The sequence below is a fragment of the Suncus etruscus genome, chromosome 13, assembly GCF_024139225.1.
Source record: "Suncus etruscus isolate mSunEtr1 chromosome 13, mSunEtr1.pri.cur, whole genome shotgun sequence".
Taxonomy (NCBI): domain Eukaryota; kingdom Metazoa; phylum Chordata; class Mammalia; order Eulipotyphla; family Soricidae; genus Suncus; species Suncus etruscus.
The window spans coordinates 27695766-27718529 of NC_064860.1; the positions used below are offsets into that span (position 1 = coordinate 27695766).

Below are 22764 nucleotides of genomic sequence, written 5' to 3' on the forward strand. Positions count from 1 at the left end.
AATGTGACCTCTCATAGCTGAAAGACTAATTAGTCTTCTAAAATGGACAACTGAAATTTTATATATCTAAGATAAAGGACTTGAAAAATGAGACTCTAGTGAAGGGATGGGTGTTGAAAAATTGTATGACTGAAACTCATTTATGAACAACTTTGTAATTGTGCATCTCATGGTGATTCAATAAAAATTATTAATTAGGGGCCGGCGAGGTGGCGCTAGAGGTAAGGTGTCTGCCTTGCAAGCGCTAGCCAAGGAAAGATTGCGACCGCAGTTTGATCCCCCGGCATCCCATATGGTTCCCCCAAGCCAGGGGCAATTTCTGAGCGCTTAGCCAGGAGTAACCCCTGAGCATCAAACGGGTGTGGCCCGAAAAATCAAAACCAAAAAATATATATTTATTAAAAAATGAGACTAAGGGTCCGGAGAGATAGCATGGAGGTAAGGTGTTTGCCTTGCATACAGAAGGATGGTGGTTCAAATCCCGGCACCCCATATGGTCCCCCGAGCCTGCCAGGAACAATTTCTGAGCATAGAGCCAGAAGTAACCCCTGAGCGCTGCTGGGTGTGACCCAAAAACCAAAAAAAAAAAAAAAAAATGAGACTAGGGGCCAGAGTGGTAACACAGCAGTAGGGCTTTTGCTTTGCTCATGGCTGACCCAGGATGGACATGGGTTCAATCCCCAGCATCTCATATGGTCCCCCAACCCAGGAGCGATTTCTGAGTACAGAACTAGGAGTAACCCCAAAATTTTTTTAAAAATGAGACTATACTGTGCCTCCCAAAATTGTTACTCATAAGTCAACTTGATGGAAATTCGAATCACCTCTGCTGCTGTTACCATAAGGAGATAGGATTTTGGCTCAGCTGAACTCATAATCTCTCTTTCCTTTTAGAATGCATCACAGATGGTCTCTGCATGATGTGGCTTCAAAAGACTCAAGGACCACCAAACTTACAAGTCTGTAGTGGAGAAGGCAGAAATGGAACTTCAATCACCAGAGTTTCCACTCTACTCTTAATCTCTCTTTAGAGATGTGTCCCCACCACAGGGAGTGAACTCCACTAAGGGAGAAAAGTACTCAGTACCCCCAAAGCACCAGAAATCTTGTTTCTGCTTTGGAGAGAAAGCAGAACAATGGCATTTTATAGCTGCTGTTTACTCCTCTTGGCATTTACCTGGGATGCTTCTGCCTATGGCCCTGACCAAAGAGCCCAGAAAAAAGGGGACATCATTCTTGGGGGGCTCTTTCCAATTCATTTTGGAGTTGCGGCTAAAGATCAAGACCTAAAATCAAGGCCAGAATCTGTGGAGTGTATCAGGTAGGGAAGGAGCCAGTCAGATAGTTTTCATCTTCTAGATGGTTGGCAAAAATCTATACTGAATCCAAGCCATATTTTCCCAAACTTTACTCTCATCTTTCAAAATTGGCTATTGGTGTCACAGTAAACCTTTTTATCCTTTGTTTTAAAAGTTCTTCTAAAAAAATAAAATAAGATTTATTGGGTAGAGAAAACGGTGGACTGTTGGAGCATGTGCCCAAGACTTGGTAGCTGATCATCACTATTCTGGCATTGGTTTTGCTGAATAGATGTACCCCAAAAAAATATACTGTAGACTTTACAAACCAGAGTAGTGAAATGTCCCACTGACTTGACTTATCCCTGTAGTTGTTTATAAAACCTGTGTGTTAGCTACCTCATATTTTATAAGAATTTTAGAGTTGGAAAAAAAAAACTCAGTAGTAGTGATTTAAACTGACTCCCATTAGAAATTTTTCTTAGAAAAAAACTGAATTTTTCCCTGCAAACACAGGGAACATATAAATGGAGAAACACAAAATTTATTTAACTTATTCACATTACTTAAGCTATTTAAAAGCTAGTAGGTTAAGCTAGAAGGTTCCTATAGATCAGTGGCTTCCAGATTTACACAATGGTGTTTGTTGGTCTGTAGAAATTTCCTGCCAGTCTGTTTATTTTAAATTTAAATACTAAAAGGGCTGAGATTGGGAATCAGTGTTAGAGCACTAGTCTGTCCTGTGTGCAGTCCTGGGTCAATTCCTGGCACCACAAAAATAAATACTGAAAAACATTTCATTTATAGTATTTGATTTTTTAATGAAAATGCAAAATATTTTTTGTTATTTTTTAATTTTTGTGAGAGTAGTCTGTAAAACATTTATTTTCACTTATCTATAAGTTTAAGAAAGTTGAAAAGTGCTGCCTTAAATCATTTCTTTTCCAGGCCATAGAGTCTAAATTCTTACCAGTTCCTTCAACACATGATTCCTAGAGTCTTTACCATCTCAATGATTCTACATTTGATGCTCTCTAAGAACCACAAGTAAAACATATCTATAATTAAGTTAAATACCTTCTTATATGGTCTAAATTCTTCAGTTCATACTGTCTTCCTTCATCTGGACAGCAAAGACCAACATGCATTCCATCTTCTGAAAAAGCATAGTGCTTTCTCCCTGAAACTTACAATTTCCAAAGAGATACTTCAATTTTCCTTGGTCTCCTTGATAACTGGAAAATTAAGGAAACCAGGCTTATTCTTTAAAAAAAAAAAAAAACCTATTATATTTAATGAAAGCACACAAATTCTATAATGTTTTCACATTTACTCTTACAAAAGCAAACCAGAAGTACAGAATTTCACTAATGCTGATTTTTATCTTTATGATAACAGTCTTCTTTGAGGTACCTAACTGGACTGAGTTGTACGATGGACCATGTATCTACACAATCAAGCAAAAAGGTTGTCTTGAGTGATGTATATTTTTTATTCTATCATAAAAAGCAAACAAAATGGGTTTAGCAATCTAGATGATTTACATATGAAAAACTCTATAATATCTCAACTTCATAATTTAAAATGAATCATAAAGAAAATAACTAAGAGAATTCATCACATTAAAAAATAGAAAGAGAAAAGGGCCAAGGAGATAGTTCAATGGGCTGAAAGACATGTTTTATATCCAATAGATCCAAAATTAATAGCTGGTACCACACACCTGATTCCAAGCACCACCAGGCGTGACCTCTATCACTATAACATGACTAGACACTGAGATCTTTCAGGTCTGGCTCCTCCTAAAAAAGAAATTAGAGCAGGATATTTAGAAAGCTAAACAAAACTTTTTATTAAGTATTTTACATAAATGTCTTAAAATTCTTGACTTGGAATTGTATTATAAATTGTAAAAGTATTTTACATAAATTCTTGGGTGAGGCCAACTCAACTTTTTTATTCTCTTACTTACAATAAGCTTTATTATTACTAATCCATTGCACAGTTACAGTACAGTGTTGAAAATCATTATTTTTTTCATTTTATTGAAACCATTGTGATTTACAAAGTCCTTCAAAATTGGGTTTCAGACATACATGGATCAGGACCAATCTCATCACCAGAGCCAACATCCCTCTACCAATGGTTTCCCAAATACATTTCATGCCCTGTAGCCTGTAACAGGCCCATTTTAATTTTAGATTGTTAAACATTTAGACATTATACTAAAGTCAAAGTTTGTGTGTCTTGGTTCCATTGTTCTTGCCTTTGGCTTGGATATTTAGTTCTGTCTTTCTTTTTTTATCTTTATTTTAATTATATCTTTAATTAAGCACTAGTATTACAAACATGTTTGTAGTTGCATTTCCGTCATAAAAAGTACACCCCCTTCACCAGTAAAACCTTCCTGCTACCAGTGTCTCTGATATCCAACCTCCCCCTTCCCCTGCCTGTCTTCAAGACAGATATTCTATTTCTTTTTTTTTTTTTTTTTTTGGTTTTTCGGGCCACACCCATTTGATGCTCAGGGGTTACTCCTGGCTAAGCGCTCAGACATTGCCCCTGGCTTGGGGGACCATATGGGACGCCGGGGGATCGAACCGTGGTCCTTCCTTGGCTAGCGCTTACAAGGCAGACACCTTACCTCTAGCGCCACCTCGCCGGCCCCCAGATATTCTATTTCTATCAGTACCATTGTCACGATAGTAGTTAGTGTAGTTATATCTCTAACTACACTCACCACTCTTTGTGGTAAGCTTCACATTGTGGACTAGTTCTTCCAGCCCTCATTTCTATTGTCTCTGGGTATTATTACAATAATCTTTTATTTTTCTTAAATACCAGAGATGAGTGAGACTATTCTGTGTATATCACTCTCCCTCTGACTCATTTTATTCAACATAATAGTTTCCATGTCCATTCATGTACAGGAAAATTTCATGACTTCATTTTCCTAATGACTGCATAGTACTCCATTGTGTGCCACAGTTTCTTTAGTCACTCATCTGTAGTCAGGTATCTGGTTCGTTTCCAGATTCTGGCTATTGTAAATAGAGCTGCAATGAACATAGGCATGCAGATGGTTCCTTTGTATTGTGTTTGATCCACTTCTAAGGATGGTTTATCATATGAAAATCAATCAACATAATACACTATAACAACAAAAGAAAAATAAAAATCATATGATCATATCAATAGATATAGAGAAAGCATTTGATAAGATCCAACACCCATTCATAATAACAACTCTCAACAAAATGGAAATGAAAGGAACTTTTTTTAATTAAATAATTTCTTTATTTAAACACCGTGGTGACAAACATAATAGTAGTTGGGTATCATTCATAACAAGAACACCCTCTTTTACCCGTGTAACTTTCTCATCAGCAATGCCCCCATCTCTTCCCTCCCCAACACCCTGCTTGTATTTGAGACAGCCTTTCTACATTCCTCACTCACTGACATTGTTATGATAGTTCTCAGCATAGTTATTTCTCTAACTCCACTCACCACTCTTTGTGGTGAGCTTCATATCTTGAGCTGGTTCTTCCAGCCCTCAACTTTGGAAATTATTTCAATGTTTTTAATTTTTATTAAAACCCATAGATGAGTAAGACTATTCTGTGTGTCTCTCTCTCCCTCTGACTAATTTCACTCAGCATAATAGATTCCATGTACATTCATGAATAGGAAAATTTCATGACTTCATCTCTCCTGGTGGCTGCATAAGAAAAGAACTTTTCTTAATATAGTCAAGGCAATTTACCACAAGCCCATGGCAAATTTATACTCTATGGAGAACTAAAAGCCTTTCCTCTAAAATCTAGTATAAGATAAGGCTGCCCTCTCTCACCAGTCCTATTTAACATAGTATTGAATTACTTGCCATAGCAATTAGGCAAGAAAGATATATCAAGGGTATCCAGATAGGAAAAAAAGAAGCCAAGCTCTGTTTGCAGATGACATGATCCTATATTTAGAAAATCCTAAATACTATCAAAAAGCTTCAAAAAACAATAAATTCATATGGCAGGCTACAAAATTAACAACCAAAAATCAATGACCTTATTACACAAATAGTGATAGAGAAAAATGGATAATAAAAAAACAATTTCATTCACATAGAACCGCTGAAACTCAAATAACTTGGAGTTAACTTAAGAAATAGGTGAAGGACCTATACAAAGAAAACTGCAAAACACCGCTTCAAGAAATAAAAGAAAACGCAAGGAAATGGAGACATAAACCTTGTTTATGTTCATGGGAGGATTGCCATCATTAAAATGTCAATACTCCCCTAAGCATTGTACAGATTTAATGCAATTCCTCTAAGGATTCCCATGACATTGTTCCAAGAAATGTATTAAAAACTCTTGAAATTTATTTGGAACAAAAAACACCAAGAATAGGCTAAAGCAACCTTAGGATAAAGAGATGGGAGGGCATCACTTTCCCCCAACTTTAAATTATGCTACAAAACAATAATCACTAGGACAGCAATGCTATTGGAATAAAGGACCGACCCTCAGATCAATGGAATAGACTTAAGTATCAGAGAAAGACCCCCAGACATTCAATCAATTAATTTTTGATAAAATGACAAGAAACACAAAATGGAGCAAGGAAAGCCTTTTTAATATGGTATTGGGACAACTGGTCAGCCACATGCAAAAAAAGTGAACTCAGTTTTCCATCTAACACCACCAAGTAAAAATATAAAATCCAAATGCATTGAAGACCTTGATATCAGACCCATAACTATAAGGTATATAGGAGAACAAATAAGTAAAACACTCCATGACATTTGAGACCAAAGGCATCTTCAAGGAGAAAACAGAAGTTGAAGCAGAGATAAACAAATGGGACTACATTAAACTGAGAAGCTTCTGCAACTCAAAGGAAATATTGTCTAGGATACAAAGGACACCCACAGAATGGGAGAAACTATTCACCCAATAACCATCAGATAGGACTAATATCTAAGATATACAAGGTACTGACAGAACTTAACAAGAAAAAAATAATTAACCTCATCAAAAAAAAATGGAGAAGAAAAATGAACAGACATTTCCTCAAATAATAAATACAAATGGCCAAACAAAACATGAAAAAATGCTCCACATCACTAATTATAATGAGATGCAAATCAAAACAACAATGAGGTATCATCTCACACCACAGAGACTAGCACACATCACAAAGAACAATAATAATCAGTGTTACTGGGAAGAAAGAAACTCTTATTCACTGCTGGTGGGGATGCCATATAGGCCAGCCTTCTGGAAAACAAAAACCTGAAAATTGAGCTCTCATATGATCCAGCAATACCACTCCTAAGGATATACCCTAAGAACACAAAAACACAATACAAAAATGCCTTCTTCATGTCTATATTCTTTGCAGCACTATTTACAATAGCCAGAATCTGGACACAACCCAGATGCCTGACAACAGATAGATGAATGACTAAAGAAACTCTGGTACATATTCAGAATGGAATACTAATGCAGCTGTCAGGAGAAATTAAATCATGAGAATCATTCTTAATTGTACTACCCTATTATATATGTATTATTCCCACTTTTTTAGTGGAGTCTCAAAGAACTCAATAACCCTCAACCAAAGGCTAGAGTCAGACCATCACAACTCAAATCCAGCTTTGCCCCCAAGTTTCACTCTAAAGTTGTTGACCAGAAAGCCTCTCATCTTCTCACATTTTTTTTTCTTCTCCAGGTTATAATTTCCGTGGATTTCGCTGGTTACAAGCCAATGTATTTGCCATTTGAAGAGAAGATAACCAGCAAGCCCCTGATCTTCTCCGCCAACATAACACTGTGGCTACAGGATATTTGACACTTTGTAATACAGTACCCCACCTTTCAAAAGCCCCTTGTGAGGCCACCTTGAGTTTTGTTTGCACCAAACACAAATTGACTCTTTTGAATCTCGATGAGTTCTGCATACCTGCTCAGAACACATCCACCTCCACCATCGCTGTGGTGGGAGCAACTGGTTCGGGCATCTCGACAGCTGTGGCAAATCTGCTTGGCTCTTCTACATCCCCCAGGTAACCTTGACTTCTTAGCTGCAGACCTGAGAGAAGAGTAAGGAGAAGTGAGTTCTATACCCTCTGCCTAGACTGGCTTCTAACTCTGACTTTGCACTAGCGCAATACACCTTTCAGTTACTCAGTGCCTTTTAAGTTTTGTATCAACTACTCGTGTCTTATTATGAAGATTTTTGAAACATATCTTCTGGAAAGCTTGGTCTTTCTTGGGGCCTGAGTGATAGTACAGTGAGTGGGGTGGAAGGAAGGAAGGAAGGAAGGAAGGAAGGAAGGAAGGAAGGAAGGAAGGAAGGAAGGAAGGAAGGAAGGAAGGAAGGAAGGAAGGAGGAGGAGGAAGGGAGGGAGGGAGGGAGGGAGGGAGGGAGGGAGGGAGGAGGGAGGGAGGGAGGAGGGGGAAAAGGAAGGGAGGGAGGAATAAAAAGAAAGAAGGAAAGAAAAGAAATGAAGAAAGGCTGAAGAGATAGTATTACATACTTTTAAACAAAAAAGATTTAAATTTTTAAGAATGTCTGAAAATTTCACATTTCTAGACTGACAGGTTCCTTTCTTGAGTGACAGTCATTATAACATTTCATATGTGTATGACAACTGTGAAAGTTTTATCATCACTTCCTGAAGCCTTACTTTAGGGAATTAAAGGTGTTTCCTGTGGGGAAGTCCTGAAATGTAACTTTGTGACAACAAAATCTAGCAAACCCCACATCACTTAATATATCGGGAAACCTGAAAATGTGTCTTTCATATCGACACATTTATTTTAAATACCAGCCAACAGGCAAAAGAAATTATTGCTACAAAAACAAAGAAAAACGTGAGGGAAGAATTTAATTTTCTGTGGGTTAGATGAAAAGAAGATTAAGTTGAATTTTGCTTATAATCTTGCCAGGGAGACTGTAATGATTATTAGTCAAACTAATCTAGTTTATAGACTTGTGGCTTTGTCGTGGGTGCTTGTGGGAATATCAATCATTCCCTCCTGCAGCCTGGGTATCCAAAGTCCCTGGAGCCATTAGAAGGGACAGTTGGGAACTAGAGTTGGTCAGATCCCCTCTGGTATTTTTCTGGAGACTGATGCCATCCAGTGGATGAAATAGCTAATGCCACCTAGTGGATGGAGTAGAAGAGCAGTTGAACAAATTGCGGTTAAAATAGATTTTCTGAATCATTCATGAAATTCTCCCCTCTTACAATAAAAAATTTTTTTCTGTGTGTTTTTAAGGGATTTTTTAAGCTGTAGGAGGCACAAAATGATATTTACCCCTAATTTTCTAGTTTGCTTTTGAAAACATGGGAAATATTATAAATCTATTATTTAAGAGAAATGCATGGGGAAAATAATGTCTACTTTTCTTTCTTTTTTTTTTATCCTTTTAACATGTTTTGACTTGTTTTGCAAACGCCCACCAAAGTCTGATTAAAATATTTATTGTTTTTGTTTTACAAAAGAAAATAATAATATACAACAAATTTCTTTACTATCTACATAATGCCCCAAAATAGAGCAGTAATATTAATATATTTTATTGTAAGACTAATAAATGTCAATTTCTTCAAAGATTTTTGTTAGAAGAACTAGGCTTGCCTCTAGTAAAAAAAAATTCCACTTCTTTCATTGACGATTGATGTTTATGTTTTTATTGGTGAAACTACTACCTGATAAAAATTAATATATTGGAATTTTTATTTTAAAACACTGAACATAAAGACTAATTGCTTCAATGGGTGAAAAATTGCTGGGAACTTTTTAAGTTGAGAAATTCTAAATTAATGTAAGCTTTACAGAATGTTGGAATACCTCAACAAATGCTATTTTACTGTCACAGGCTTTTCCCCCTATAATTCACTCCCTCAGATACAAATACAGAAGTCTAAGAAAGTGGAAATATATTATAGAAACTTCTTCATGATTCTTCCTCAGCTTCTCTGAGGGTTCAACATATTGAGCAGTCTCAGTTATCACATGAAACTGAACAGAGTTCAGTGACATTTGAACTCACTAAGAAGTTAGGAAAGAATTTTTTCTGACTATACTTATAATGTTTCATGGTGCAGAGGAATTAAACATGATGAATCTGTGGGATTTATTGGGCTAAATAATATGTGTTTCTTAGAGATGGCTGTAACTTAACGATAACTAGAAGAATTGGACGACATGTTTTGTATGTAGGAGTCCTTGGTTCCATCCCTAGCACATCATGGACTCCCTGAACACCACTGAGTGTGACTCTTCAAGACATATGACAATATATGGGCACTTTTATCAACAGTACTGTAAGGCAGAAAGAGAAGCAATTAAGGATGGCAGGAAAAGAATAAAAGATCAGAAAAGAGAGGGCCGGAGAGATAGCATGGAGGTAAGGCGTTTGCCCTTCATGTAGGAGGTCATCGGTTTGAATCCCGGCGCCCCAAATGGTCCCCCGTGCCTGCCAGGAGCAATTTCTGAGCCTGAAGCCAGGAATAACCCCTGAGCACTGCCGGGTATGACCCAAAAACCACAAAAAAAAATCAGAAAAGAAATTAGTTATAATGGAAAAAGAGGGCACCTTAGAAAAACCTTAAGTTTATAGCCTACATGGAACCTAATTCCTTCTAGAAATGAATTAATGATAAATTATTCACTGTACTAAATGGGAAGAAAGGTAAAATTCCTGATTCAACTTGCAGAAAATATTTGAGGATATGTTCCAACCAATGAGGCAACACCTGGGAGCTTAGGAGCTACTGTTAAACAATACTTAAAGACTGAAAGCTTGAGCTTATTTTCTTACTGTTGGGTTGATTTTGTGGCCAAGCTCTTTTCTTTTCAGTGCCTGGGATTGAAACCAATGCTCACACATATAAGGCAAGTGTTCCGCTGTTGAGCCAATATTTCTGGCTCACTTTTGAAGGTAGCATTATGAAGAGTCATTGAGAATTAGGATGCTTCTTGGTCAACTGACAGGTGCTTGGGTGCTCAGATCCTGTCTCACCTTTTTATTCTGTCTGTAGTTCCAAGCATGTTAGACCAATTAGATTAATGAATACTCAAAAATACAACTTCATGTTGCCTGACTTAGTCAGCATTCAAATTGTGTTCTTGGCTCTTTATAGGTCAGCTATGCCTCCTCCAGTAGACTCCTTAGCAATAAGAATCAGTTCAAGTCCTTTCTTCGTACTATTCCCAATGATGAACACCAGGCTACTGCAATGGCAGACATTGTTGAATATTTCCGCTGGAACTGGGTGGGCACAATTGCAGCTGATGATGACTATGGCAGGCCAGGGATAGAGAAGTTCCGAGAAGAAGCTGAAGAAAGAGATATATGCATCGACTTCAGTGAGCTTATCTCCCAATACTCTGATGAGGAAGAAATCCAGCAGGTGGTAGAAGTGATCCAGAATTCAACAGCCAAGGTCATTGTTGTCTTCTCCAGTGGCCCAGATCTTGAACCGCTCATCAAGGAGATTGTTCGGCGCAATATCACAGGCAGGATCTGGCTGGCTAGTGAGGCCTGGGCCAGCTCTTCCTTGATAGCTATGCCAGAATATTTTCATGTGGTCGGAGGTACCATTGGATTTGGTCTGAAAGCTGGGCAGATTCCAGGTTTCCGAGAATTCCTGCAAAAAGTCCATCCCAGGAAATCTGTCCACAATGGTTTTGCCAAGGAATTTTGGGAGGAAACTTTTAACTGTCACCTCCAAGAAGCTGCAAAGGGACCTTTACCCATGGAAAGTTTCCTAAGAGGTAACGAAGAAAGTGTTAGCAAAATAAGCAACAGTTCCACAGCCTTCCGACCTCTCTGTACAGGGAATGAGAACATTAGCAGTGTTGAGACACCTTACATGGATTATACACATTTGAGGATATCCTATAATGTCTACTTAGCAGTCTACTCCATTGCTCATGCTCTACAAGATATATATACCTGCTTACCTGGAAGAGGGCTCTTCACCAACGGCTCCTGTGCTGACATCAAGAAAGTGGAGGCTTGGCAGGTACATCCTTAACATAGAGAATAGTTTACTACATAATAAAGCAGAATTTAACTAATCCAGGTACAAAAGGTAAACTGGTTCCCTAAAAAAATGCAACATCTAAATATGTTTATTAAGTGTCTCTTTAGATCAGATTATATTTTCAATAAGTAAGCAACTGGGTTTCACAAAATAATTATTTAATCTGATTATCTATTGCAAAATATGACCCAAGTCTTCCTTAGGTCAGTAGTTCAAAGTGACAAAAAAAAAAAAAGTCCCCTAAATGTTCTTAAGTATACTGTAAAAGATTTAGACTGACTGAAATGTGTTTTACTAATGCTTAAATTTAAAATGTTTTCTTGTCAGTAAACAAGAGTTTATTAAGTATCTCTTACAGTCCACATGCAAAAATTTGTAAAACGAGTGTTGCTATGTTAAACTATTGCTTTCACTATTATTTTACTTGTCGGTGCTATACAACTCAACAAATCAACTAATCTTCAGATACAAGCAAATCAAGGACATAGGGAAAAATCTTAAAATGATTTTATGTTTGTTAAAAATGAAGCACTAAAGTAGTTATAAAATAGTTATAAAAATATAAGAATTAAAATGGAATCTTACACTCATTTTAGAGTTTAATTTTGGTTTATAAATTTGAATTATTTATAAGAAAGACATCAATAATTATCATTTCTTAGAACTTTAGATTAAAGTCTGGTCTTATATCTACATGTTTTGTATATACATCTTTTTTAAATTTTTTATTTTTAATTATGAGAACAAAAATGCAAAGAAAGAGGTCAAGGTAAAGTTATAGTGGAAGGACAATCACACATAAACAGAATTCTCAGAAATCCCCTTACTGATATCTGAACTTTGAACTTTCAGCCAAAGAACATTAAGAAAAATAAAACAGAACCCATGTACAATTACTTTGTCCCTCAAGTCCCCAGATTGTAATACATAATATTTCTTAGCAGCACACAAAGCAATCTAAAGCCATAAAACTTATGTAACTCCTTAAACATTGAAGGCAAAGTACTTTTTTACATTTCCATTCACATGCATATTAGTTTAAGTTAACCTCAAAAGTTTAAGTGGGTTGTTTTTCTTAAAGATTAAAGTCAAAGGAGCACAGTAAAAACAGTGTTAGAGTGGCAATTATTGTTTGCATAGGCCCACCAAAATATGAGGGACATGGAAAGAAAAAGCCTTGACCTAAATACAAGAAGACCCTACCCCTGAAGTTTCCTGGCATAAGACCAACTCTAGGCTCCAGGCAAGTTAGATCGTCCAATTCAAGACATTGTCTGTAGTGCCATTACACTTTTATTTTTCACACAGTCTCTGTTGTTGGTATCAAGTTTCTGTATTGAAGATCCTGGAATCTGCATATCCTACATTGCTGCCAGGATGGTGCGGAGCATCCTCTCGTTTTACCTCACAATTAAAGGTCAATGCAGAGAGCCCTGTCCTGTAAGCAGTTCGTTGTTGTTGTCAAGTCTTCTTAGTGTTAAGGGAAGTGTTAAGGTCAATGTCAGAGCCATGGTAGGGTCTTCCCTGGTAGAGGATTGCTTCCAGGTGTTGTTATAAAAAAAAAAAACTTGGGGGCCGGGCGGTGGCGCTGGAGGTAAGGTGCCTGCCTTGCCTGCGCTAGCCTAGGACGGACCGCAGTTCGATCCCCCGGTGTCCCATATGGTCCCCCAAGCCAGGAGCAACTTATGAGCGCATAGCCAGGAGTAACTCCTGAGCGTTACTGGGTGTGGCCCAAAAACAAAAAAAAAAAAAAACTTGGATGTTTCATAGATAGCTTCCCTGGTTCAGGGGTGAATGGAGGATGCCCATTCTTCTGAGGCCTGAGCCAGGTCATTACATCAATGTTCAGGGTGTAAGGTCCCATTGCACTACAAGATTTGTGTGTTCCAATCTCTATTAGATAAGAACTTATTTGTATGTATAGTATTTTCCCATTTCAATGTGCCTATGCAAACAAAAAACAATGCCACATGGCGTTATCAGTGCATATGATGGCCGTAAGAAAAAGTCCAACAATCCCCATGACATGGTTCAATCATAAGCATTAAACTGAGGGGCTCTTTACCAAAATTCCTTATTAAGCAGCTCACAAAGAAAAGAAAAGATAAAAAGTGGGTAGAATCATCACTGTAAAAGAATACTTAGTAAGAGTTATAGCTGTCAAAGAAAATACACATACAATATTCAAAAGACATATGTGTTCATTTTATGTCTTTTGAAATAGTTGGGGGTTGTTAAATCTAATGCACGACTTTGGTCTGTGATTAGGACTGTGCATTACTGAAGTTAAAAAGAGTAAATGTGGGGTACTGATGGCTGGGGGTGAGAGAGTTAAGGAGTAATAAGGAGTTTTGTAGGGGTATGTGAAAGGGCAGAATCTGTTGGGGCAGGAGGTCAGTCTTGGTGCCTAACAAGTTAAGAACTGAGGGTAAAGAGGGTTAATTCAGGGAAGATAATGAATCCGGGTTGGGAGATGAGGGAGTAGAAGGGGCTCTGGTGTGAGTGAGGTGAAATATATCAGAGGGGCTATATACATTGTATAGATGAATTGTTTATGGATTAGGCTTGGCAGTCATAGAGGGCCACTGTATAGGAAGTCACATTTACATATATACTGATTTTAGAGACCTAGTTGAATGTTATCCTCCAAATCTAGGGCATTCTATTTTTTTTTTTTTGCATAGAAACAATCAAGAATTAAGAACACTTTTGGGTGAAGTTAAAAAGTATATATGTCGCGGGGCCGGGCGGTGGCACTAAAGGTAAGGTGCGCCTGCCTTGCCTGCGCTAGCCTTGGACAGACCGCGGTTGGATCCCCAGGTGTCCCATATGGTCCCCCAAGCCAGGAGCAACTTCTGAGCGCATAGCCAGGAGTAACCCCTGAGCGTTACCAGGTGTGGCCCAAAAACCAAAAAAAAAAAAAAAAAGTATATATGTCGCGAAAGAAACCCTGAATGGGGTCCAGTATGTATACAAAAGGAGTTTGTTTCCCCCACCCTCCCTCCAGGGCCCAATTTACCAGGCATGGCCCTGAAGACCAGTCTGGCATGGGGGGATCTCAGTCCCCTGGACTAAGTGGTCAGCCTAGGGGGCCTATGGCTAGCTGTCCTGCCCAGAGCCCCCAACATACCAGTAGAAGACACCCATATACCTCTTAACTTTTCAATCAACTCATGTTCTATGTGCCTTTTGTACTTTTCACAGTTCCAGACTGACCTATCAGAGTTCATGATAGTAAGGAAGTGTCTTTAAAGTTGAATCAAATTCACTGAATTAGCTCCAGCATCCCCTATTTACTAACTGAATCCTTTAAGACAAGCCACTGTTCTTCTATCCACATCTGTAAGATATTTTTAGTGTCCTTTTTTAGATGAAATATTATGATATATGTGAAAGGAACATAACTTTATAGTCTCTAAATAGATGTTTTCATTATAATAGGATTTCAATAATCCTCTAATTAATATATTAGGAAATAAAAGTTAACTAAAACAACTTTTTTTAAAAAAGGATCCAACTGACACACGTTATTGGGAAAAGAAACAACAAGGACACAATCCAGGTCAAACATTTTAAAGACTCCTTTAAAGTGTGACATTCTAGAGGCCAGAGTAATAGCATAGTGATAGAGCATTTGCCTTGCACTCAGCAAACCCTGGAAGAACCCTGGTTTGACTTCTGGCATCCCATATGGTCCCCTGAGTCTGCCAGGAGCAATTTCTGAGTATAGAGCTAGGAATAACCCCTGAGTACTACTGGGTGTGGCCCCAAAACAAAACAAAACAAAACAAAAATGTGACATTCTAGAATTATAGAATGAGCAATAAGAGCCTGCAAATTTCTAGTCTTTTTTCTGTGTGTGTGAAATCTCTGAGACACAACATTGTTGGATAAGGTTTGTATTCTCTTTGAGGTATATTAGAGTTTCTTTCCTGGCACTGCACATCCCTTCTACTCTGGCAAAGGAAGAAACTCTGATAAAGGTTAAGACCAGAGCATCTTCAGGAGCACTGATGTTAAGGGGTGGATAAGGTGGATAAGTAAGGAGAAATCTTTAAAGTTCATACTTGGGGCCGAAACAGTGGCACAAGTGGTAAGGTATTTGCCTTGATCACGCTAACTTAGGATGGACTGCAATTCGATCCCCTGGCATCCCATATAGTCCCCCAAACCAGGAGCAATTTCTGAGTGCATAGCCAGTAAAACCCTGAGCATCACCAAGTATGGCCCAAAAAACTAAATAAATAAATACATAAAGTTCATACTTCAGTCTTCTCTCTCTTGTCTTCTATGTGTCCAGGAATCCTAGCTCTTGTGAAACCTGTAGGACCAGAGTGAAATTGAAGGAAAATATAAGTTCCAGTGGATGTTTTTACATTTCTGCTCTTTACCAACTCCTCTCTAAGATGAGGAAGTAAGATCTAGCTGGTCAAAACCAAAGGTTGGGCATAAAAGGGAAAAAGCCCAAAATTAGATTATAGTCAAGTTTGGGACTTTCAGTTGCTTACTCTAGACAATCCAAATGAAACTGGACAGACAGAAGAAGAAACATTATCTGTAGTTCATAGTACTGAAAATCTCAGAACTAGTTCAGGTTCTACCAGATATTTTTTTAATATCTTTATTTAAGTACCATATACTACCAGATACTTTCATATCTTTTCTTTCTTTCTTATTCTTCCAAATTAAGTTTTTAGCTTCTGTGGTCATCTTGAAGATAATAAATTCCTCACCACTATGCTCTCCTTTCCTTCCAGGATCTCATGTCAAAGTTCTTGAAGCAATACTGATTGAATTAAATGTTAACATTTAAAATTAACATTAAACAAGGGTCACAGATCTATCCTTATGATAAAAGTAGGTTGATCCCAAGTGATAAAGTGGATCCTCACAGAGAAAACATTATTCTATCACCAAAAGGAGGAGAAAGCAGAACCAAAGCAGCCAAAATGAAAACTGTTCACAACACAGAACCCACAGCTGACCCAGTGAAGTATGGTTGTATCTTATCTGTTCGCCTTGTCTGGCACAATTCATCTAGGAGAAAAGATGGATTGGAGCAAGTGGTCAGAGCTCTAAAGAAAAACAATATGTGGCCAAGAGAGAAAATGTGTAGTGTATTTGCTCTGTTTCCTTGGAGCCTCAGAAACCCAGTTAGACAGGCATTCTGGGTTGAATGAGCATTCCAGATGTGTGTCTGTCAGGAAATGGATCATCAGTTACTCACTCATAATTAAGAGTTAGATGAAAACCAATCTCCTGAACAATCTAATCCACATATGTTGGCCTGGAATTCACCCTTATCTTCTTTTAATTCTATGCTTAGAAGCTACCCTGGGCAGTAACTTTCCATAAGCCAATTTACTAATTCTAGGCAATGTATCATTGTTTAGATTATATCCCACACTCGAAAGAGTAATATATATTGCCTTCCTTATTGGTAACTTAAGACTTTTAAATCTTTCAGAATTCACTTTATCCTGGAAAGATTTTCAAATCTTTTCAAATACTTCCCTACTATACATTCATTTTTTGCTCTCTCTCTTTCTTATTTTCACCATTTATATACTAAATTTAAGCTTGGAGAAAATGGGATATTGGGGATAAAACCAAAGTCAGCTACACGCAAAGCAAGGCCCTACCTACTATACTATCTTTCTGACTGTGTTTGTTTTTAGTTGACTTTCCCCCCCTTAAAATGTATCAATAAACTTACATGCCTTAAAATTAACAAAGGGGCAGGTTAGGAATAGGGTGGGATGGTGAAAGGGTAACTAAGGAAATTGGTGGTAGAAAATGAACACTGATGAAGGATTGGGTGTTGGAACATTGTATGTTTAAAACTCAACTATCAACAACTTTTTAACTTTGTATCTCATGGTGATTAAATTTAAAAAAATTAATATCCACTGAATTTACATTTAAGTCTTTATACTTGTTGATGCTCCATAAATTAGTGACTAGCTATATTTTATCTTACATTATTTGCAATTTTATCTAATATTTCATGACATTAATCTGTCTGAAAATTTCATGAGGATTATTTTAATTTGTCTTGAATAATGCAGGTGAGCTCAGTAATTCAGTGGATAATCTATAAATACTTACTTTTTGATTAAGTCCAATTATATGAAATATAACTTTATATTTATGATTATTTTAGTGGTAATTTTAAGAAAATTATTTCTGATTGAATAATTCCTTCTTTCAAGTCAGGAATATAGTGTAGTTTTACAGCCTGTGCCAATAGCAAGGGACAATATTTATAACCAGTGATGATTTCTGTGTCACTTGTCCATTCTGACCAATATGTAAGATGGCTACCTAAATGTTCTTGTTCAGTTCCCCCCTGCATTCACCCAACATGACTGAGAGCTTCATTTGCAGAAAACTGTGAACAGAGTGAGGGAACTTCTTGCCTGACACAGTAAGAACCAAGGATTTAGGCCATAGCAATAGCTCAAAGAAATAGAATACATGCTTTGCTTGTGACAAGCTCAAATTTTATCCCTGGTTCTTTATGATCACTTGAGCACTGAGCCAACCTCCCTACCTGAGAATGGCTTCTATATCCCCAGAATAATGAGGAATTGAAGGAAGAAGGAAATTTGTGCTACCAATTCATACTTACTAGTTAGTTTACTTTTAAAAGAATCTTTCAAATAAGAACAATTTCATTTCAAGATACATCTAAGTATAAAGATTCATTACTTACCTCTGACAAGTATTTGCTATAAACACTATTAACTATTTTGAAGGCAGCATGATGTAGTAGAAAAAACAGGTTTAAATGACAGCTCCAGCACTAACTAAATCTATGCTTTTGGAAAGCTCTGGACTCACTATGCCCTGATTTTCTAATCCATAAAATGCAATAAATAATAGTTCCTATTTATAGAATTACTAAATGACTGTGTGTAAAGGTTAATACAGTAATATGAACACATAAATACAGATGGTATCATCCACTTCAGGAATATTTGCTAGTAAGAATATACATGTCAAGATAGGGGTATGTTGAAGTAGAAACAAAGGATAGGCACCACTTTGTCCAGGAGGAAATAAGGTCTTTTCTTCCTGAGAAATAAAAGGAAGAAGAGTTGAAGTATAAAGAAATGAATGTGGGGGTGGGCAAAGACATAGCATACAGGTAGGGCATTTACCTTGCATTCAGAAGGATGGTGGTTCAAATCCCAGCATCCCATATGGTCCCCCGAGACTGCCAGGAGTGATTTCTGAATGTAGAGCCAGGAGTAACTCCTGAGCATTGCCAAGTGTGACCCAAAAGAAAAAAGAAAAGAATGTGGGGAGCTGGAACATAGTGGGTAGGGAGTTGACCTGAATTCAATCCTGGCATCCCATATGGTCCCTAGAGCCTTCCAGGAATAATTTCTGAGAGCAGAGCCATGAGTAACCCCTGAGTGCCACCAGGTGTGGCCTGAGAAAGAAGAGAGGGAGGGAGGGAGGGAAGGAGGGAGGGAGGGAGGAGGGAGGGAGGGAGGGACGGAGGGAGGGAGGAGAGGAGGAGGAAGGAAGGAAGGAAGGAAGGGAGGGAGGAAGGAAGGAAGGAAGGGAGGGAGGGAGGGAGGGAGGGAGGGAGGAAGGAGGGAGGGAGGGAGGAAGAGAGGAAGGAAGGGAGGGAGGAGTAAGGAAGGAAGGAAGGAAGGAAGGAAGGAAAGGAAGGAAGGAAGGAAGGAAGGAAGGGAAAAGGGAAGGGAAAGGAAAGGAAAGAGGAAAGGAAAGAAAAAAGGAAAAAACAAAAAAAAAAAAGGAAAGGAAGGAAAGGAAAGGAAAGAGGAAAGGAAAGAAAGGAAAGGAAAGAAAGGAAAGGAAAGGAAAGGAAAGGAAAGGAAAGGAAAGGAAAGGAAAGGAAGGAAAGGAAAGGAAAGGAAAGGAAAGGAAGGAAAGGAAAGGAAAGGAAAGGAAAGGAAAGGAAAAGGAAGGAAAGGGAAAGGAAAGGAAGAAAAAGGAAGGGAAAGGAAAGGAAAAGAAGGAAGGAAAGGAAAGAAAGGAAGGAAAGGAAAGGAAAGGAAAGGAAAAAGAAAAAGGAAAGGAAAGGAAAGGAAAGGAAAGGAAAGGAAAGGAAAGGAAAGGAAAGGAAAGGAAAGGAAAGGAAAGGAAAGGAAGGAAGGTTGGAAGGACTGGCCCTCGATGTGAAGCTCACCACAGAGAGTGGTGAGTTTAATTAGAGAGATGACTACACTATCATGACAATGTTAATGAGTGAGAGAAGTAGAATGCCTGTCTCGAATACAGACATGGAGGGGGTGGGGAAGGAGGAAGATGGGGGGAATTGGTGGTGGGAAGATTAAACCGGTGAAGGAGGGTGTTCTTTTTAAGACTGAAACCCAACTACAATTATGTATGTATTCATGGTGCTTAAATTAAAAAAATATTTAAAAAAAAAAAAGAAAGAAAGAAAGGTGCCCTTCCCTGGTCACTTAACCAGGATAGTGTGGATATTAGGTACTGGGCCTGAACCTCTAAAAAGGTCAACTAAGGCCATCTATCAGATGAACTCATCCAATTAGATGTTGAGTTTTAGAATATTAAATATAATAGTTGGAGCCAAGTTGTTGAAGTACATGCTTTGCATGCAAGAGTACCTGTTTCAATCACTGGCACCTCTTAGTACTCCAAGTAACAATGAGTGTGGCCAAAACATGAGGAATAAATGGTTAACTGGGGATATAAATCAGTCACAGAGTACAGGCATCACATATAAGAAGCCCTGGATTTATTCCTGGACATTACCACCACCAGCCACAGCATAATAATAACAACATTTGTTGTTGTATTACTAATAGTAATAGAAATAGTAATAGTGGGCCCGGAGAGATAGCACAGCGGTGTTTGCCTTGCAAGCAGCTGATCCAGGACCTAAGGTGGTTGGTTCAAATCCCGGTGTCCCATATGGTCCCCTGTGCCTGCCAGGAGCTATTTCTGAACAGACAGCCAGGAGTAACCCCTGAGCACCGCCGGGTGTGGACCAAAAACCAAAAAAAAAAAAAAAAAGGAAAGAAAAGAAATAGTAATAGTAATGATAAAAGAAAGAAGTGCCTCTAAATTAGTGTTTTCCCACCTCCATTTTTTAGACCAGTACCAATTCACAAAAATTTCTTGTCAGTCCTTGGAAAAAGTTATTGCATTTATTATTAAACATGCTATGCCTGGATCATCTGACAGTATTTTTATAACCATTATCTTGTAAACATATTTATATAACCCTTTTTAATTTCTACCCCCATAGTCCATAAAATAAATCTATTTTCACTGTTCTTTTGGGTAAAAAGGGTTGAAAAAACACTGCTCTAAATAAGTTCCTGAGGCCACAAAACCACTGAGCAGAAGGAAGCTCTCCTAAACTTTAAAGGGAGACTGGACCCTCTGGGACCCTAATATTTTCTTAGCTGGATAAGAAAACCTTCTCTGAGTCAGAGAAAAAAAATCCATGAGAAGTGAGTTCATAGAGTGAATCCCATTTCACACTCTGTGACTCATCTAACACTGTGACTCATCTCACTGGCCAGGTTCCAAATGAAAGATAAACTGATGAGTGCCCACACTCCCTTCTTGATCTATGACCAGGGTATGTAGAAACCAAGGCCAGGAGATTACAGATATACGAACAGAGAGGCCAGTAAGGGTGATGGCTCTGAAGTACTTGTGTATGACCACAGACAAGATATTATACATCTGTTTTTTTTTTCATTTTAAAACAATATGTGTATTTGTGTGTATGTGTATTTTTTTCTTTTTTGGCCATAAATCAAATGTAGGATCTTACATATCCAATGCAAGTTCTCTGTCACTGAGTTATATGCTCAGCCCTTATTATATATATAATATTATTTTTATTTTGACCCAAATAGATTACAAATCTTTCACATTAATATTTTACATAGAGACATTGAATCAGGGGCATTTTCACCATTAGTGTCCTCCCTCCACCCCTGTTCCCAGCATGCATCCCATATCCCCCTCCTTTACCCACCAGGCTTCTGTATAAGTTGGCCCCTCTGTGTCTAGCTTGTAGATTGGCTATCGATTCTGTTGTCATTTGCTTTGAATTTGGTGTTTAAGTCTGATCATTTTTTATATCTACTTAATGTTCAAACGACTGTTTGGTCTTGGTACCCTTCATTTTTCCCCCTTAATTTGTGAGGTGGAACAAGATGGTTCAAGTTATGTGGTTCTGTTTGAAGGAAAGAAGAAATAAGAATAAAATGGGGCAAAAATCAAACAAGCAAAAAATGGGAGGAGTCCTTCTAGAGACTACAAATATCAGTTTAAGAGAAGAAAGGAAAAAAGGAAGAAAAACATAACAACAATACAAAATAAATAAATAATCAAAAAAACTCAAAAAGTACCACAGCAATAAAGCAATAAAGACAATAACCACACAATAACCACAGTCCTGAAATAAAAACAAAACAAGGTGCACACATACACACACACATACACACACACACATACACACACACACACACACACACACACCACGGGGGGTGACAAAAAAAACAACAAAACCAAAAAAATTAATTTGAGCTTTTTTTTTCCATAGGCATAGTAAATATTGGGAAGATTAGAAAGAGAATTCCCTTAGACTAAGAGATGCAAGGTTTCCCCGCCCTTGAAGTATACTGTCATGGAAATAACTACAGGCTCCATACATGTTCTTTCACTCCCCCCTAGATCCTTTGTGATGTCTGGAAACTTTCCGCTCTGTCGTGGATGATAAAATCAGGCCTCTGTAGCTAGAGATCTTAGTATTTGCACAGGTCAAAGGATGGAGCCTAGGATGGAGTCTTTCTTTATGGTTCTAGAAGTTCTGTTCCATCACTGTTGTTTTAATCAGTCTTCTGTAGTTGGTGGTCTTGGTTTTTGCCTTATCCTAGGATGAGCATGGGATAGTCTTTCCTTATGTTTCCAGACGATCTGTTCAGTTGCAGTTGTCTCAGTCTGACCTCTGGAATTAGAGATATTGGTTGTTGTACAGTTCATAAGCCAAAAGCCAAGACTAGCATAAGTTCTGCCCAGTCATGGTTGTCACAGTCAGTATTCTGTAGATAGCGAATTTGGTTTTTGTACAAATCAAAGGATGACATGTCTTCTGATTTCATGTTATCATTAGGAGGTGAGGTAAGACAACCTGTTCTTAGACCAAGTTGTTGCCATTTCTTTATTGTCAGGATGTCATATCAAAACTGGCACATGTTGGTGTCAGAGCAGTATTAAAAACGTCCCAGAGGAAGATTGGTTCCTGGAGTTGTTGTGGAGAACTGTGTCAGTTCTATGTCTGGAATCTAGGGTTTGGGGTTGGACAGTCGCTGTCTAATCACCTGGAATCTAAGTTCAAGGTGGGAATCATATGTTCAAGGTGGGAGGTGCCCCTGTATTGTA

At 38.0% G+C, this 22764-nt stretch overlaps 1 protein-coding gene across 1 annotated transcript in view; it reads left to right on the top strand.

The window, feature by feature from the left end:
- The first annotated feature begins 1136 nt into the window (after positions 1-1136).
- The window catches only part of CASR (calcium sensing receptor), a 32576-nt gene continuing 10948 nt past the window's right edge, over positions 1137-22764 (top strand). The window contains 4 exon segments of the mRNA XM_049785876.1: positions 1137-1344; positions 7032-7346; positions 7349-7365; positions 10456-11340. Coding sequence (XP_049641833.1) covers positions 1137-1344; positions 7032-7346; positions 7349-7365; positions 10456-11340 — 1425 coding nt within the window.